Raw genomic sequence first — 15,946 nt, forward strand, 5'->3', positions numbered from 1 at the left:
ATTAACAAATCCGAGGAGGATGTCCCTTATCATTTGGGGTAAGCTTCGTCCAATCCATGTAGATCTTGTATTACCAATGTGTACTTATCAGTTAAGTTTCAGTCCACCTGAGATTATAAGTTGTTCTAAGTATCAACTTTTTCAAATGTTCCATAACTTTTCTGGTTCCAAAAGTGTACAAGCTTTGAGGGACTGCTCCACGAAAACCAGACCATGACTTTAAATGAGAGGACATGCCCCTACCTCCAGTCAGAAACACAACCTAAAGTTCCAACCCCACTGGTCTTCCTGGTTCTCTTTCAGGAAGATGCAGCTGTCTATGTTCCTTGTGATTTCTCCACATATGTTGTCAGGCATTTTAAGTTCACTGCAGACAGCCACTCAAAGTCAGATTATGGACCCTCTTGGGCAGTTGTGGTGGCCAGTGGCAAGCTTTTATACGTCTCAGAGAAGCTTAGCATGTCCACCGATTCAAGATAATGTAGGAGTCACACCCGTTACTCCTCCAGTCGCACAAGGTTTCCTCTCAACATACTACCTCTTTCTCTAGTCCCAAACAGCTCTCTGCTTTGTGAGTGGTGGTAGGAGATTAGCCCTACAGTGATCACATGAACATTATATTAGATTCTTCTATATTTCTCCTCAACACTATGATCTAGTCTTTGTTTCACAGGATCACGTATGGCAAATGTAAGCCCAAAATGTGTTTTTCTTCATTTGCGCAAAATGACAGAACATAACTTGATCCTCCAGACCTTCTATGAATAAAATAAAAATAAACACTCTCTCAACACATTTGCTTTGTCCACCTGGGGGTTTAGTTTCCTTTGGTCTATTAGATCTTTACACTTCAATGCAGGCCACTGACAGAAACTTCCTTTAACAGATGAATCAAAACAGAAAGGTCAAATAAGTCAGAGGTAGGAAAGCCATTGTTCAGGAGCAGCTTCGAAGAGTGAGAGTAGAGCACCTCTCTTGAGAATGTATGAAAGAAAGCAAGTAACTATTGAGTCATAAGGGTCTCAGCTAAGGAAAATGATTAAGGCCAGCAGGTCATATTGGTTTCTGAAAGGCAGACAATGGTAGACTTATAAAAGCAATTTTGCAGCAGCCAAAATAAGAAATACTGTTAACTAATGATTTCTATTTCCCAAACATGCTGTGTCAGTGACTTTCCACATGTCCTGTTAAAGTTAGAGAGAAGTAGCTTTTAAAAAAAAATAAGCAGTGCTCTTTTGAAAACAGGCAAGTTTCTGTAGCCTCACCCTGAACAAAGCACTTAGCTCAGGTAATCTCCTTTTAAAAATACAGGCCATTTTTTATTTGAGTTTGAGCATGATACTGCTGGATAGAACATTTATAAGGTACACTAGGACCACATGGCTGTGTTTACTCATACATTTGTCACACACATATTGAATTATTGTGTGCTTTAAGTGATATCAAGTACCCACACCCTGGATCTCAGTGCCTTTGAAATCTTTCCCATTGTCATGTCGTAGTGATTTTGCGGTCAAAATCAGATCAACAAAACTTGGCCCCACTTACTGAGCACCAGTTGGCGAACAATAATTTTGTTAGCGCCTCTCTCAGAATTGTGAGATAAGTTGATTTGTGACACTAAACTTCAGGTCTTCTCTATGGACATGACCTTGAAAGGACACACAGCTCACCAATAAATCAAAATTTCCTACCACGTAACCCTTTGACTATTTGTCAACAGAAGTGTCCACACCTGCAACCTTGCTTGCTGATGGATTCCAAATAATTGATTCTGCTCCAAAAAGCAATCATAGATAATATAAAAAATCTATATATATATTAAAATAAAAAGTATTTCCAATTGTCTTTGTTTTTTATTAATTTTTAAAATACAATTCAGAAGAGAGTTAAAGCACCCACAATTAATTAAGAAATATATTCTAAACCATATTTGCTGTATTATAAAAGTGGGAACATTCTGATATAGAGAGAATGAAACGAGTTAAAAAAAATACAACTTCCATTTCTCATATAGAGTATCCTGACAAGCAATACTTCAGTAAACTACATAAAATTGTTGTAAAACAAGATCAACAATGCTCAAACCCAATCCACACACAAATATAAGTATTGATTATGAACTGTTGAAAATGCAGGTTAACTTATTAAGTGAACATATTAAAAAGAAACATAGATAACACAAAAAGAGAAGAATGAGTAAACTGAAGAAAAGTAGAAAAGCCAAGAAAAGAACAAGGAAAAGAAATGAATACCAATATGATAAAAGAGATCCATAAGAGTAGTAAACATGTAAGAATAGTCCTATTAAATCACAATACTGAACTATAATCAAATAAAAGTTACTTTTGAAAATTAATTTGCTAGGCAATTGAATGATTGGACAATAAGACTTTAGAAAGAAACTAAGATGTCCGCTCATCATTTCATTCTTCAGGTCTAACTTTCCTAATCATCCTCATGGCAACGGTGGTCACTTTCATCACAGGGTTATCAACTTCTGCCATCGCCACCAATGGCTTTGTACGAGGAGGTAAGGCAACTCTTTCATTTACATGTTGTTACAGGTCACTGAACACTAACTCATCAAAAATGTCATATAATAATGGGTTGTGATTGCCATTTTATAACGGAATAGGTTAAATCTTGGGTAACCTACTACATACAATGATTGAATCAACAATGCTATATGTGAACCTAAATATAAAGTCGTCATGATTTTTTGCCATAAAAAATAGGACAGAGAATAGCCTTGAATATATATATCATGTAAACATGTCTAATTGTGCAATTAGAAAACATTTGTAAAAAAACAACTATGTAGTTTATTGATCCAATTACATGTTACAACCTCCATGACCACACACCCCAACCACATAGAGGCTTCTGTATTACAGTCTTAATCTCCCACAAACAATCAAGTGGATTATGTTCAGGAATACATTATAGATGCTCCTACTAAAATAAAATGTTATTTTCAATGCACTTCATTGTTTTCTGGATTTAGGGTGACACTATATCAAATACCTAACTAACAAAAATAGTGCATCTAAGTCATAGAATTATGTAAATAATCTGATACATGAACTTTTAATGTCATATAGGACAGTTCTTATTGCGGATCAGTCTAATTATTGCTACTTTTCTATATTGAGAAGATTGATGCCACCCGATCCTCTGTCTTACAAACTATGTTCACGGTGTTCGGGGCTCAAAACAGTTTCACCATTCTCCTTCAAATATATCAAAGAAAGGATGATATAGCTAATTTAGGATGCTAGTAAAAAGCCATTTTGGTTTAATCAATTAATTGAACAAGTGGCTTAAGGTATGTTGATCACGACCAAATGAAAAGTAGAAGAAAGTATTAATATATACGAGTCTATTTGGAAATGACACATCCGTCAATGGTGTTCAAAAATAATTTACTTTTTAGTATGAACAAAATATTTGTCTTTTATGCTGATTTATCCCATGCTTTCTATCTTACTACTACAGGGAAAAATGGGGACCTATTCACAAAAGCTTTTTTGAGTATGTATAGTACAGCTGTGGTATTCTTTTACATACTTTTCCATGCCTTTGTGAAGTGGTCCCCAAACAGGTGAAATGGAATTAAAAGGAAATAAAATCTACATTTAGTACAAACAGGAAGGACTGCTTCATCTTTGCAATCTTATTAATAAATATTTTTAGATTTTGGAGCATGTTAGTGTGGAGTACGTTGAAGAGTGCAAAAGTAGTAATACTGCTTCCCATACCCATAAAAACGTTGTGAATCGGCCACTTAGTTAGTTTTACATGCACAATTTGAATATCACATTTGTGTGTCAAATCACTTCTAGCTCAAACCATGGCAAAGATAAAAATTTTGACAAAAATCGCATATAGAAACACAAATTCTAATCTTCTTGGCAGACAATCTAAGGTGCATTCTCACATTTGTATGTATGTCTGGAAGAAATAAATGGAATAAAATGATGTGACTTTAAACCCTGAATAATGAAATCATTCTCAGAGCACAAATTAAAGGTAATAAAAGCCCCACAGACAGTCAATCAATTAACCGAGATGATCACATTATGACCGGTTGAAACAGAGTAGTGCTCTGTTACAGTCTAAGCATACCGGACACTGCAATGCTTGAAATAGTGTTTTATTACTTTGGTACTGCAAATGAACTCATGGGTTGTGCCAGTGTTTGTTCATTTACACTTGAATCATCACTTATGATTGGTGTCACACCTTGGTCCACAGAGGCCAGAGTCATGCAAGAGTTTCAGGACAGCCACATGAGACAACTTTACATCCAATAAAAGTGGAGTTTGTTAGTCAGACATGATTGTGAGACTCACCCACATTTTAGATATTCAGTCTTTCGGTAAATTTTGAATATTATCTTTTTTGGCTAATTCTTTGTCTGCATAGCTGATGAACAACGTATTCATCGCAAAGGAGAATATTGCTCTTTGTCTGCTTTCAATCATTTATTTTATATTTTTAAATTTTTAACCCCTTTTCACACAATAGTCTGTTATATTGTTGTGCACAGCATTCTAAATACCTTTCATTCTTTGGAATTATGCCCCCCTTTGCTATGGATGTCTTAGGACAATGTTTTTAGTATCTACCATGAAATATAATACTTTTTTGTAATGAGGAAAAATGTTATAGGATGTTCAACCAAAAAGCTCTGAGTCAAGTCAATGATTTAAGCATTGTTTCATTAAACTTTTTTTGTACTTTTTAGGTCTCACTACAAACAGCTTTAGCTTTATATATTCCATATTGTTGTAACCCAAGATGTTGCATTATTATGGTATTCTATTTCTAGGACAGCTCGGAGAAACACACACAAAGTCACCCAACTATTGTCAAACACTTCCCATAATAGACAGGTAGACCTATTTGTTTTGCGATTGCATGTTTAAAAAAAGCCCAACCTATTGGCTTTGCCAATGCTTGCATATATTCCACCAGGTGTTGTTGGCAAAAAAGAGGCACAATGTTCGTCAACGTGTTTGCCGATTGTAACCATTGTTTTTTATTCCTCAGGTGGTGCATACTATCTGATCTCAAGAAGTCTGGGCCCTGAGTTTGGTGGCTCCATTGGACTCATCTTTGCCTTTGCTAATGCTGTTGCAGTAGCTATGTATGTTGTTGGGTTCTCGGAAACTGTCAGTGATCTTTTGGCCGTAAGTATCCATTCTTGTGAATTTACTACCAGGTGAAATAATTCCATGAGGTACAAAGAAAATCCTTTTCTTGCACAATCCTTAGTTTTTTAAAAACTTCTATCATTTGTTGTTCTTATATTGTTTTATTTAACTGATAGTAGCTCTTCAAAAGCTTAGTTCCGCACCATGTTCCTAAGCCCCAGAATCTTAATCCAGGGAGTACATACAGAAACATGCCTTTAAGGAAAGGTGAGAAGGCAAAAAGCTTGAGGGACTAAGAAGCCAAAATTCCTTGGCCATTAATGGCTGCTCATGGATCTTTTAGGTTAGTTCTAATGAATAGTACTGCGGGACATAAACTCTTTGGAGCAGCATCTTTTAACTGCCTCCATGGACATACCGCGTGCAGGAGATACTCGCATTCCTGTTCTCCTGTACGCGGATGATGCTGCACTAATAGCCCGGACACATTTGGGTCTGCAAAGACTATTAAACACTTTCAGTGAATTTATGTCCTCGCTTGACCTAGTGGTGAATAATTCTAAATCGCATGCTATGGCATTTGGGGCTGTAAAAAATAACACCAAAGCCTTTTTTTGTAACGGCGAAGCAATCACTAGTGTCAAAGTTTTTACATACCTTGGAATAATTTTTGATACCAAGGGGAGCTGGCTTCCTCAAATAACAGCTAAAACTAAGGCGGTGAGGAGCTCGGCTAATGCGATCTTAAGCTTCTCAAGGAGACTTGGCGGGAAACCAACCGGTGCATTATTAGCCTTGTATAAGGCTAAAACATTAGCAATAGCAAGGTATGGAGCAGGTCTGTGGGGTTACGCGAAAAGTGAAACTACCCAAAGGGAGGAAAACAAGTTCCTTCGGTCTATAATAGGGCTCCCTCAGTCGACAGCCACTTTTTCGGTTCATCAGGAGCTTGTATTAGGGTACATTACTGATATCCTTTCCATGGCACCTATTCTCTTATGGATTAGGGTTTGGACGAATAACAACTTGGATCTAAATCATAAAATTCTGATGGATTGTTTAAAACTCGATAAATTTAAAGACATTGACTGGCTGTCATATATTCATAAGTGCTCAATAGATCTTAGTCGTCCTGAGATCTTTTCCTCTCCTTTGGGCTTAAAAAAGGCAGACCTAGAATGGGTCAAGCTTAACTTTTCTAAATTGAAGGGCCTGGATCGGGAGGAAAAACAACTAATCAAACCCTCAGTCAGAGCCCATTTCCTGACGATTACCTGTTTAGCAATTCAACCATACCTTGCTGTTGTAAATATTCCTTTTCACAGGTGGCTTCTGGTTAAATTCCGATTCAACCAAATTTACATGGTTCTCTGTGATAGTCAGGGTTGGTATAAGCCTGAGGATGCACCTGTGTGCAAATGTGATAATTTTTCCATACACGATAATATGCACCTAATGTTGTTCTGTCCTTTTTATAATATCCCTAGACAGAAGTATTTGGTCCCCATATTGAAATGTAAAGCTTTCCTGCAGGCAAAACCAGCGCTTTTGTATCTACAAATGTTAGAATCACCCTTGGTCATGTTTAGTGTGGCCAATTATCTTGTTGCTGCTGTTAGGATTAGGAGGAGGAGAATGAAATTGTAACATTGGGGTCGGTGTTGGAGGACAAATTGTTTTTATATATGGCATTTTTACCCTGTAAATTATTCTCATGCTTGTTTTAAACTCGGTATATATATTGATATTGTACAGTATGAAATTTTATGATTCTGTAAATGTCCCTTTTTTGATTGTAGCATGCTTTTATGATTTTTAACTAAATCGAATAAAGTGGTTTTTGACTACTGCGGGACAGTGTTTTATGGTACTGGGGATTATACAATGCTTTTCTTCCACTTTACAGAGTCTGAATCAATTGTCATATTTCAAGTTACTTATGCATGAATTAATATAATTAATTATATATTTATGTGAGTTTTCTGATCATTTCTAACACAGGCATGCTAAATCTATCAGTTTTTAATAACTCAGTGTTACCTCCTACGATGTTATCTGTATTAACATTGAAACTGTACTGTGGCACCTAGAAATTTTCAAGGTGTATCTTTATTTACATAAACTGTTTTCCTTCCGGGTCACAAAAATAAACACTTCACTAGTAAATTTTTTGTCAAAATAATTTTCTGAGACCTGCACTTGACATGGTTGTAGGTTTGGCTTTTTCCAGTTCCCTGACCTTGGTTAATACGCTCATGTGATACTTTGGGGGGCGGCGGGTAACGCATGCCCCTCAGCTCCTGCGGCGCAGCTGGCCACCCCAACCCTCCTAGGAGCCCCCAAATCTCACATTCTGCCAGAGGCTAATGAATATTTATAAGATATATTGGACTCAGGGCCCTTCATCTAATTCTGAAGGGCAGGGGTTCATTTTACTCAAAGCCACTGGTAACTCTATTTATATCCAGTAGCTTATGAAAATATAGGTTACCATAAGCTTTGCTCAAGTTTTCATTTGTAATCAGGAGCAAAATAAATGTTTTAATGCAATACACTGCAGTGTGCAGTGCATGATGGGAAGACGAGCATCTCTAGTCTCTATTTCTAATGAATATTTATCAGCTAAGCAGTCTTCCTCCAATAGTGAGCATGACACTTGGTAATGTATCACTCTATGGAAATCCTGATAATCAAAGATGTTTTCAGTCAGGGCTGTTTTCCACAGGTCTAGGAGGCAGGATCCTTGCCAGGGTTTCAGGATAACCACAGACTATTCAAATAAGATCCATTTGAATTCACCTTATTTGTTTTCCATACATATTCTGACATGGCTCAGGCCCTCTTGGTCCTACGTTGGACACCACTGTTTTAAATGTGTATAATGAAGGTGATCAGAGCTCTCCTGACTGTTGTGATGTTCAATATCAGCATTTTCGCTACAGAGTGATTGTACCAATGTTATTCTTTTCAACAGGAAAACGGAGCTGGCTTCGTGGACCGAATAAACGATATCCGGATCATAGGAAGCATCACGGTGGTGCTGCTTTTGGGAATCTCCGTGGCCGGGATGGAGTGGGAAGCAAAGGTAAGGCGATTCCTTGCCACGAGAACCTTACCCGCATTACTTTGGCACAAACGCATATACAGTATAATATGTGGAGCGAAGCAATATAAATAAATAAATAAATTCAAGAAATATATAAACTGAACAACCTGTTCAGTCTTTTTACTGAATTAAATTATTTATTTCACATTTCTTACAATTTCTACTTATTTCTTTGTCATTTTACACACAGTTTTTTTTTAATTATATGGTATAAATGTTTTTGCATAGTTCATTAAAACCGTTGCAAAATGCCAACATGGTAAAAAAAAAAACCAATTATATACATTTACAACATATTCCTTCATATTTATTATGTTTAAAAGCTTCTAAAAATTTCTAAAATTAAGCAGCTTTACCAACGAAGTGTCTAATATCTGTCCAATTCCTGCCTGAAGCATTCCAGTGCATCCCAAAAACTTTTTGCCAACTATTTGACAAGCTCTTCTGACCTTCTGACCCCTATCTATTAAAAACTACCGACTCCATATGACATGCCCTCAGGTACGGTACTGTTCGACCACGGCATACTTCAGATGTAAAAGTTCTTGTCCTTTGACGGGAATTTTTCCAATGCGCCTCAGAAAATTTTTTCCCTGCATAATTTCCTTATGTCTCCATTTAAGGCAATTTACTATCGCACAGTCTCAGATACTTCATTAGGCTGCAATTCAGTTGTTGATCATTCGGTACAAAGCATGCCAGTAAAGCTTGCATTCTGGTGCGAATCCCCCGCTGATTAAAGTGTCGCATCAACAGTTGTTTTCGTTTTTAAGCAGTTTTTTGCAGGAGCACAGTAAATGCAGCAGATCTTCTGATGTTGAACAACATTTTACACACAGTTATCAACTCTTAGTTTTAGGCCCATGAAAAGGATGACGTTTTCCAACTTTTATTTCTACAAGAAATCTGAACCCATTCATGGATATCTGCAGTTTTCAAGCTGTACTATGTAGCCACATTCCTCATAAAGCACTTTTACTACCATTTTGTTAAACCACATTTTGAATTGTTTGATAGGTGGTAGGGTCATAGCATAGTGAGTGATTACTGGTACCCAGGGGTGTGGTGACTACCGAAGGCTCTATACTTACCCTATACCAACTTTTTCTTAGGAATAAGGCTACATTTACTATTGCTTTCCTCCTTCTGAACAGGTTTCCTTTCATAAGTGTCACCATGAATTTTCCTTGAAAAATGTGCAACCAGAAAAAAGTTGATATGTGATGCTTCCCGTCCAAGTATATGTCCTCATTTGAACACAGACCACCATTTGAGCATCGATTAAGATTTTCGCTGGACTCCGAATGAGCCAGATGTAAATGGCATGAATTTCTGTAGGACAAAAAATAAAAATATATCAAAGACCTGAGATTATTATTAGTGGATGTGTGAAGGGTGCAGGATTCAGAGCACTGAGGACCCCACAGCTGAGTGTGCACCCTCACACTGCAATTGAGCTCATAAGCAGAGATCCCCCTCAGGGGTCTGGAGGTGGCTAATGCTTCCTCAGGGGTCTGAAGGTGGCTAATACCTCTTCAGAGGTCTCAAGGGGGTTAATATCTTCTTCTGGGGGAAACATCCATTACAACGCAGTCATTACAACAACCTACCTTTACAAAGCAACTGCTACAACGCAACTGCCTTTACATTGCATGCCATTTCAACACATGTCACTACAATGCATGCCATTACACAGTATTATAAGGTAAGTAATGGAGATTGTTTTAGTATTAGGGTGGGTAAGGGGTTTAGGGTACATGGGAATAGTAATTTTTACCCCTACACTTTCCAACACTTACCCTACTGTTGCCCTAAAAGTATTATGCGTTGTAATGGTATGCGGTGTAATGTTATGCGTTGTAACGGAATGTGTTGTAATGGTAGTTTTTAAAAATGCGTTGTAATGGCATGCGTTGTAAAATCGAGCGATGTAATGGTAGTTACGATGTAAAGACTGGATTGTAAAATCATGCATCGTAATTGCATGCGTTGTAATGTCATATATTGCTTCTGGGGCCTGAAGGTGGTTAATGCCTCTTCAGGGTTCTGAAAACAGTCAATATATCTTCAAGGGTCTAAAGGTGGGTAATACCTCTTCTGGGGTATGAAGGTGGTTATAACTCATATGGGCTCTGAAGGTGGTCTAATGCCTCTTGGTGGGTTTCAAAGGGGTTAATACTGTGCCAACCTATTCGCATATTGAGCCTGTGGTAGGATCCAAAGCTTGCACTATGAGGAATATTCCACTTTTTTGGGGAACAAAAACTTCCCAATCGATTCTAACTTTACAGACACTGAGGCATGTCTAATGGTCTGGGCCCTTGGCAGGCTTATTTGTTCTCATTGTGCTGTTCTCTGACGCAAGTGGAAAAGAGGCCCATGATACTTTGTTACTTCATGTGGACCAGTCATGCCAATGTATCAACATAAAGTAATAACATGTCTGTTCTACTTGAAATGTGCCACAGAATAGACAAATAGGAGAAAGAGACTGAAGTTAAAGTGGAAAATAAAATGACTGTTTGTTTTGGGATTTTTTATGGTATATTTATTGTCCAAAATGCTTTGTCAGAGCTTCCACTTTAAGGAGATACTGTGACTGGTTTTCGACTGACTCACTGTGGGTCTAATACCAAGTTGTGCAGAGTAGAATTTCTGTGTAGAACTCCTTTCTGAACCATTAGCAGAGTACCAGCTGTCCCCCCAGCTTGATTTCTAGGTGCAGGAACATTGACTTGATTTCACCAGCTTTGAAATAGCATTTGGAAATGCTGCCCTGCAGGCTGGATCCATTCACCATCACTCCTTCTCCCTCGGCCTAGGCACAGGGGATCATGTCATGCTCCCTCCTGCCAGGTAACATACTGGTCTTCCTTCCCTTTACTTCTCACTCACCTGCCTTCCCCACACTGGAGCCCTTGCAGACATGTACAAACTACTCAGACGAGATGGAAAATGTCTGTATTAAACCCCTTGGAATTACACCTGGTAATTCCAGGTCTGCACAGTCATTCCCCATTCCAAGGACGCTAACTCGCAAATGCAGAAAGTTTATACAGAGACTCCGCCCATGAATTCCTGTCACACACAATCTCCACATAGAATTCCTAACAAATTATACAATAATGTTAAAATGTAACTGTGATTTTTATTCTACATGAACAACATAGGCATATTAATTTCAATCTCTAAATTTTTTCTTATGTGGTGTTTCAGGCTCAGCTTGTTCTTTTGGGAATTCTGCTGATAGCAATTGGAAATTTTCTCATTGGGACTTTCATTCCTGCGGATGAAGAGAAGAAATCCAAAGGGTTCTTTAGTTACAAAGGTATGTGCCTTCATTATTTTATTCGACCAGAGTTGGCTCTGTGGAGTTTAGCTTGTCTACAGCACTGATATGATTTTGTACATGTGTATAATACAAAGATCTGTTAAGCATCAAAAGTATGAAACACTGATATGCAACTTTAAGATGTAAAATCTAAAATCTCTCAATTGGCTACCCTACGAAGCTCGAATTCAGTTAATAATTGTCGTTCTGGCTCACAAAGCCCTTCACTTCAATATTCCCAGGTTCCTTGCACAAAAACTTGAACTGTCCTGTGGTTTTAGAGCCTCAAGAAGTGCCACTACCTTCCTCCTGAAACCACTCCTCCTTAACCAAAAAAGAACTTGTCACCGAGCATTCTCCGGCGCTGCACCAAAGATTTGAAACTCTCTTCCACCGGAAGTACGTAGAATCTCTTCACCGAAGGCTTCCAAATTGGAAGCTAAATGATTCTTATGAACAAATTCTTACCCTAAGAGGGATACGCACATTTGCTCGGATGTTGATATTGCATTTATGTTATTCCTCACATCATATTGTAAAACGCTCTGATATCCTTTGTGATCTTGTTTGCGCGATATAAACCTTTATAAATAAATGTCTTTATGATGATCCATGATTTTACAATGTTCCAGCACCTCTTAGTAGTTGGGTTAGCTGTTCTTATAATATATTTACCGGTCCAAAGCAACAATTACTTATGACCCGATTTAGAGCTTGGCAGATGGAGTAAAGGCTTTTAAGATACCGGTAGGAACAGCTTAAGGATTTTGGGGGCCTTGGCCCAAATGTATTTTCGGGGACCTGTTCGAAAAAGACAAGAGCAGAGTTGACTCTGTCCGGGGGGTCCTAAAAGGCTGGAGCCCCGGGTCAGAGCTCACTTTGCCCATGCCTTAATACGTCTCTGGGTAGTGAAGGGCATTCCACCACCCTGCCTTTAGTCTGACTTAAGAGTTCACTGCCTTCTGAGCAGTGAACTCTGTGGGACTGGAGACATGGTTTATGGAATTTCCAATATCATAAGGATAGTATGGACAGCTAATGGATTCTCCTCCAGATTTAGCATTTCCTCTAGAAATGTGATGGGCTTTCCATTAATGCGAGTTTGAAATTTATTTTACAAGAATAATGGGGTGCAAGTATACCTCTGTATGAGAATCGTCTGTCCACATAAGGGTTCTTTGAAGGGAGGTCACATCATAAAATCGATTTCACATTACAAGACCGTTAACAAACTTTTTGGATGAAACATAGTAGGGGTGGGCGGAATTTGCTAGTCGCGCTACGCAAAGCTCCGCAAAATGGTACAAAATCTCTGCGAGCACGCAGAAGTTCAGCGAACACATGGAATTGCTTGTTTCGCCCGTTCTCGATGCTATTTTCCTGTTCGCGAACGCTGTTTGCGTGCTCGGGGAGAAATATCTCACAAACACACATTTTCAAAGCGCGAACAAGCAGAAAATTCCACAAAGCGGCAATTCGCAGAATTTTTGGCAATTCCGCGTTCTCCGCGAAACACAAAATTACCTAAATTCTGCAAATTTACCGCCCAGGACTAAAACATACTACTTTCAATAACAAGACACATATTACATTGACACATTCCTTCTCAGCTAATTACCTCCGTGAAGGAAGACAATTACTTAACCAATTGTAGAAGCATTAATGTTAGTCTCCTAATCTGCATAATGCTTTCACAGAAAACTGTCCGGCAGTAAAATATTTAATGACGAGGTCGGCCCATCAGTCCATTTATAGATAGTGAACACATTTGTTTCTGTTTTTATATTGTGTAATGGATGCTGTGATGGGGAATCTACATTAAGATTGCTTAAAAAGGAATTTTAGAATTGGAGGCTGTTCACGTACATCTCATTTGTTTATTTTCAGCTGAAATCTTTGTGGAGAACTTTGGACCAGATTTCAGAGACGGGGAAACGTTCTTTTCTGTTTTTTCCATCTTCTTCCCAGCAGCTACTGGAATTTTGGCCGGAGCAAATATTTCAGGAGACTTAGAGGTATGGTGCCTTGTAAGGAGGATGCCCACATGTTTACAAAGTGCAACTAGTTCAGTGTTTTCTGAAGTTGTGTTTGGCAGAAGGAGACTATGGAGATTGTCAATGGATTGATCGTATAATTGAGATCAAATGAATGCGATTCAGGGTAATAGGTAGTGTTGTCTGGTGTTTATAGGATGTCAGCTTGCTGATGGATATTGTCAATTTTCTTCTTGAAAAATTAGTTGATGGTGGTGGCCTTTCCTTGGAGTAATCTAGAAAGTAGTTCTGGGTGGAGCAGAGAAAGTGCTGAATGGAATTGAAGAGCGCTCTGTGCCTGTCAAGTCTTAACTTTTGCCGGTAGTGTAGTAGACAGTCTTGGCTCCACATTGAGATTTCTGCTGGACGGTCCTCCATTTTTCCCTAGTTTTCTAATACTTTCCTTGATGTCCAAGAGTTTTTCAAATGATGCCAAGAACTTGACATCCAAAGAGAGGTGGTTGAGAGGATTATCTGGAAGGAGTGGTTGTAAGACAGAGGACTGACTGTGAATATTAGTGTTAGGTCTGTTAGTGAGAGTCTCAGTTGCTGTGTCGTTAGGGATGTTCTTTATGGAGGGAAACAATTGCTTGGTTGTTTTGAACTATCCTCGTTGAGTTGCTCCCTACTGTAGCAGTTGATGAACAGGCTGCATGGTTCAAGTGTTGTGCAGCGCAGCAGGTAAGGATGGACATGGACGAGAGATGAAGTCCATAGGGTTGCTCATGATGTGAGTAACCAGCTTTCAAGCTCTTTGATCTCTGGTGTCTACAGACGATTGAATAAGACTTTCTTCATGGTCTTAATGGAACATCACGTGGAAGCCTGAACCCATTTAGCAAGACGTGGTTGGATTAGATGTTGGGGCTCAAGTAATGGGGTCAGACATCCCAGGCGTGAAGGTGAATCTGCTTTCCATCTGGTCTGAAGATCAGTTATGATTATATGGTCAGGACTGCTCAAAGTAGATAGCGGCAGAGAGGAGCTGGAATTACCTGAATGATAGTTTTCGTCAGAGGCTTCAAGGCCATGGGGATCTGAGGATGGCTTGAATGCCTCCTTTGGTTCAGTTTGGCTTGGATTGCTTAATGTCCTTGTGTTGAGGGACCAGGAAATTGACGATGTATGTGCCGATGGGGGTGCTGCATTTTTCTATGATGCAGACATTGAGATTGCGGGTGGTGAAGGTATTTGCAATTTCCACTCCTGCTCTGGACTGCTGAATGTGACCTATGCTTTTAATCAATTAAGCAGTACTTGATCTAACTACGCTTAACCTTCACCACCTTTCCTTTTTATAGGAAGAAGGTATTAACAGGCGTTATGATATTGTGTATAACCTGTTCAAGCTATAAAAAAAAAACAGTGTGCAGCATGTCTCATTTTGATGCTTAGTAAAAAAAAAGATTGCATAATAAAATAGATAAATGAATGTATCATTTACATAATGGGTAACTCTGTATTATGGTTCATCACTGCCATCGAGGGGAACTAGCGACATAATATACAAGGAGGCTGACAGCAGAGTGAGTGGTGATTGTCAACAGACCCTCTCGCTGGCTTGGTTGAGCCTTAATGCATGTTATCAATTATGTATTTTTTATATCACATGCTTATTTTGGTGCAGTCAGCATGAAAATCAGTTGTTTTTTCCCAAACAGGAATTATTGTAATAAAAGCATTAAATGAAATACTGGATGTCTACAGGGTGTAGTGTTCCAAGATTAAGATGAGGTTCTACCTGTACAAGGCGTGAGTCAATACTGAGCGGTAAATGTGCAGAGAGGGAGAGTAGGTTTAAGTGTTTAGACAGCATTGTGTCTGTAAATACTTCTGAAATGTCTATTATATGTTATCCAAGCAGTCACTGTCAACATATCTGCTGGGGGTTGTTTAACTCATTATTATTCATTTGTTTGTAGGATCCGCAAAGTTCTATTCCTAAAGGTACAATGCTGGCCATTGTAATATCCACTATCACCTATCTGGCTGTGGCTGTTGTTGCAGGTATTTATAACAATTCATGCATGTATATATGTGTATGTTAGCCAGAGTATGTATTTATGTGTGATATTTATGAAACAGTGAGACGCTATGAAGAATCTTCTTGGTTCCACTCATTCAAAAGCACAAACACACACACCAACACCCATGCATGTATTATAACACATCCACAATTAGGGATATCGCACGCAATTAAGAAACTGGCAAGGCAACACTTTAACACATGTTTTGGCAGCACGCGATGACTAGCATGGGCCAAATTCACAAAAGATGTTTGCGCACCAGTGTCTTTCTCAAATTAATAAAGCTGCAC

The 15,946-nt window shown here is 38.6% G+C and overlaps 1 protein-coding gene across 1 annotated transcript in view; it reads left to right on the plus strand.

Annotated features, from left to right (window-relative positions):
• Positions 1 to 15,946, plus strand: part of LOC144797845 (solute carrier family 12 member 2-like) — a 157,528-nt gene that overhangs the window by 36,547 nt on the left and 105,035 nt on the right. The window contains 6 exon segments of the mRNA XM_078668653.1: positions 2,438 to 2,533; positions 5,056 to 5,195; positions 8,134 to 8,244; positions 11,482 to 11,593; positions 13,484 to 13,611; positions 15,552 to 15,636. Coding sequence (XP_078524779.1) covers positions 2,438 to 2,533; positions 5,056 to 5,195; positions 8,134 to 8,244; positions 11,482 to 11,593; positions 13,484 to 13,611; positions 15,552 to 15,636 — 672 coding nt within the window.

Source organism: Lissotriton helveticus, chromosome 12, assembly GCF_964261635.1.
Source record: "Lissotriton helveticus chromosome 12, aLisHel1.1, whole genome shotgun sequence".
Classification (NCBI taxonomy): domain Eukaryota; kingdom Metazoa; phylum Chordata; class Amphibia; order Caudata; family Salamandridae; genus Lissotriton; species Lissotriton helveticus.